Source organism: Mus caroli, chromosome X (genome assembly GCF_900094665.2).
Source record: "Mus caroli chromosome X, CAROLI_EIJ_v1.1, whole genome shotgun sequence".
Lineage (NCBI taxonomy): Eukaryota > Metazoa > Chordata > Mammalia > Rodentia > Muridae > Mus > Mus caroli.
The window spans coordinates 97,456,820-97,460,852 of record NC_034589.1 but is presented as its reverse complement, the minus strand read 5'-3'; the positions used below and the strand labels follow the sequence as shown (position 1 = coordinate 97,460,852).

The 4,033-nt window shown below is 40.4% G+C and overlaps 1 protein-coding gene across 2 annotated transcripts in view; it reads left to right on the top strand.

Annotated features, from left to right (window-relative positions):
* The first annotated feature begins 213 nt into the window (after positions 1-213).
* The window catches only part of LOC110286813, a 64,967-nt gene continuing 61,147 nt past the window's right edge, over positions 214-4,033 (top strand). For both annotated transcript variants that reach the window (XM_021153425.2, XM_021153424.2), the window contains exons 1-2: positions 214-309; positions 834-1,002. In XM_021153425.2, coding sequence (XP_021009084.1) covers positions 252-309; positions 834-1,002 — 227 coding nt within the window. In that variant the 5' untranslated portion in view covers positions 214-251. The remainder of the gene's footprint in view (positions 310-833; positions 1,003-4,033) is intronic.

Genomic DNA, 4,033 nt, shown 5'->3' with positions numbered 1-4,033 from the left:
CTCTTTTCTGACTAAATAAAGCATTAAAAAAAATAGAGTTTAAAAAGAAAATAATGCTTGATTTTAAACTATGTTGCTGCCCCTAGTTTTCTATCTTAAGCAGCCCTAAGGAGGCTACAAGAGGAAGACCAAATCTCATAATAGGTGTTATGATGTCAGACATTCTATAACCTCTGAACTGTGCTTCTAGATGACTAGAGCTGCTGTTGCCTTGGGATTTCCACAACACACCTCTTGCCAGTTGACTCGAAATGAAGGCTCTACTTTGGCTTTACTGTGTTTTGCGTTTTGTTTGCTACTGCTGGGCTGGTAAGTCATGGATACCTGGACATCTTTATGTATTATTCTTTCCCTTTTATGGCCAAAGACTATTCTGTTCTTTTTATCCCTATTTTACTTATCCCTTTCTGAATTAGTTCAGCCTCCTTTACCACGTCTTCTCATTCACTTCTCTGTCTGCTACATTTATAGATCCATTTCCCTTCCTTTTACTTCCTTCTCTCTCCCATGACTTTCTGCCCACCTTTTAAATTTCTTTGCATCACATGTGATGCCTTTGTCTATCTTTCCTCACACAAACTGTATTTTCATTTAGTTTAAATGCTCAGAGGAAAAAGATGTAGCATCATGTTGTCATGATGGAAATAGCACATTCATATTTACTCACATAGAATATCAATCACATATGCAAAAGAAGTTAGGCCACATTGAATATGCAACAGAAACTTTCTAGCTGAATTTGAGTATATTAAGTAGATCTTCAGATCTTCAGTAGTGAAACTGTCTTTAACGTTATGTTCACCATCTCTATTCCTATCATACCCCCTTTTCAGTGCCCCAAATGTCAAGACTGAGTGTGAGTTCAAGCTCAGTGACTGGAAATCTACTACCAACGAATAGCTACATTGATATACCATGGCTGGCATCTATGCCTGATAATTGCCAGGGTATTGTTCTGACTACAAGGCTGATTCTTTCAACAGCCAACTGTCTGAAGAAATTGTGAGTATGAAGGAGGAGAAAGAATGGTTTTGGGTCTTCTTGGATATGGTTAAGTGAATTTTCCTTTTCAGGACTCCTGCTAGTGAATTCAGAGAAACTGGAGAAGATGCTGGTCTATAGAGTGAGTTCCAGGACAGCCAGGGCTACACAGAGAAACCCTGTCTCGAAAAAACAAACAAACAAAAAAAAAACAAACCAACCCACAAACAAACAAACAAACAAAAAAGAATCACTTTCTGGTACTCAAATCATGTAATGGGCTTTTTACTATTATGTAGCCAACCTCTTTTCTGTCTTCTCACACTTTATTTTTCCATTTCCTTCTTCCTCATTCATTCTTTTGAAAATCAATTGCATATCCATCATTGTCATGCTGAAAACTAATTTCTGAGGAGTCAGAGATAAATGAATTAGTGGTTCCATTTTGTCTGTAATCAAGCCTGATGACCTGAGTTTGATTCCTAGAAAGAGAATGAACACCTGCAAGTTGTTCTGAGTGCTGGGATTAAAGGCATGTGCCACCACTGCTCAGCACAATCTCTGTTCTTGAAGACATATTAATTAGTCTTTTATCAAAAATAAAGGAAGACCTTTTGTGTCATCTGAAGAGATTGGAGTTTCTCACAAATGTAACAAAGCAGAAATCTTAGTTTTAGGACTGGCAATATTATTAAGGTTATAACCAGAATCTGTTCATAATTACATAATTACATAATCTTGTAGCAACTCAGTTACAAAATCTTGTTCAGACTTTTCTCTCTAATGTTGTGTCATTAATTCCTTTGTCTTCATTCCCTATGACCATTGCTTTAATTCAGATATTCCTGCTGTTGATTCTGGAATACTTTCATAACAGTTCTTTAGACTGTCGTCCTCTATATTCTTTTTGTCTTTTGAGAACTCTTGGAGGAGGGACCAGGAAGAGGGGCAACATTTGGAATGTAAATAACTAATACAATTAAAAATAATATTTTAGGGGGCTGGAGAAATGGCCTAGTGGATAAGAGATTCTTCTTCCTGAGGTCCTGAGTTCAATTCCCAGCAACCACATCGTGGCTCAGAACCATCTGTAATGGGATCTGATGCCCTCTTCTGGTGTGTCTGAGGACAGCTACAGTGTACTCATATACATAAAATAAATACATCTTTAAAAATATTTTAATTAATTTTTTGAGAATTTGCATACAATATATTTTGATCATATCACCTCACCTACTCCCAGGTCTATTCCTATTTACCTACCCATCCAAATTTATGTTCTGTTTCTCTCTCTTAAGATTCATGAAGTTCGCCGGGCGTGGTGGTGCACGCCTTTAATCCCAGCACTCGGGAGGCAGAGGCAGGTGGATTTCTGAGTTCGAGGCCAGCCTGGTCTACAAAGTGAGTTCCAGGACAGCACAAAAAAACCATGTAAAAAAAAAAAAAAAAAAAAAGATTCATGAAGTTCAAAATGTGTTATTCAACTACTCCTGGGTGTGAGGCCTGCCCCTTGACGTGGTCCTGGCTGTCCTGGGACTCTGTAGACCAGGCTAGCCTCGAACTCAGAAATCCACCTGCCTCTGCCTTCCAAGTGCTAGGATTATAGGCATGTGACACCACTGCCCGGCCTAAAAATAATTTTTTGTTTTTTGTTTTTTTGAGACAGGGTTTCTCTGTGTAGTCTTGGCTGTCCTGGAACTCACTCTATAGACCAGGCTGGCCTTGAACTCAGAAATCCACCTGCCTCTACCTCCCAAGTGCTGGGATCAAAGGAGTGCCACCACTGCCCATGCCCGGCTTGAAAATAATTTTTATACGATATATTCTGATCATGGTTTCTCCTCCCAGATTCTCTCTACTTTCCCAGTCATCCAACTCCATGATTTCTTTTTCTCTCTCTCTCTTCAGAATACAAACAGGCAAAACAAAACAACAGAACAAAAGAAACAAAGAAAAAGGAAACACATACACACCATTAAAAAAAAACAAATTGCAAACTGTAATATTCAATCAGAAGACCAATATGTAAAAAATTGCTTAAGAAAAGCAATGAGAGACAAAAAAAAATGTCTACAAAAATACCTTTGTGGTTTTTGTTGGCTTCTACTGCTGGTGAAACTCCACTGAAGAAAACTATGTTTTCCTTTGCAAGCAGTTATCAATTGAGTAACTTCTTGGTTAGGGATGAGAGGTTGTGTCTACTTTCCCCTCTCTGCACTGGGACTCCATCTGGCTTGAATTTGTGGAGGCCCTATGTATGCTGCCACAGTCTCTGTGTGTTTCTATGTTTTTAGCCCTGTTGTGTTTGGAAGATGCTGTTTTCTGGGTGTGATTCATTGCCGAATCATCCCACCTTTCCTACATAGTTTTCTAAGCGCTGAGGGTTTGATGGATACATGCCATTTAAGACTGAGTGCGAATCAAAGGAAGACATGACCACTCCAAGGTAAGGTTGAGGTTTTTATTGTAGACATGAGGGAGATACAACCAGAGGCACCTGGAAGAGTCCAGAACAGGTAGAGAAAGAAGTAGACTGAACACAGCCAGTAAAGGAGAGAGGGGGAAGGAGAATGAGAGGAAGAAAAAGGAGCAAAGGAGGGCAAAGACTATTGAAAGTGGACCCAAGAGCACACATGGCCAAAATGTCAGGTTCCCCCCTCCAGGTTTTTTGTTTTTTGTTTTTTTTAAATAGAAATTAGAATTTGGGGGAAGGGAAGGGAAGACCCCAGCTGTCAGGCTGGCCAGAGAAGCTTAGGGTAGGTGGTAAGGTGAGATGATCTGACAGGAGCAAGAGCTAGGCACCCCAGGTAGCCTTTTGTTCTGAGCATCTGACATTCCAGCCTTTTTGTCAATGATAAAGGCAACATAATTGCTTCTTAGCTGAAACGTAGTTGTGGCTGGAGGAGGGGTGGGGTGGGGGGGTAGGAGGATGGAAGCCATTTGTTTTCCCTACCTAGAGCCTGGGAGGGGGGAGGGAAGAGGAGGGTGGAAGCCATTTGTTTTTTTCTGCCTAGGGCCTGGGGGGCAGGGAGAGGAGGGTGGAAGCCATTTG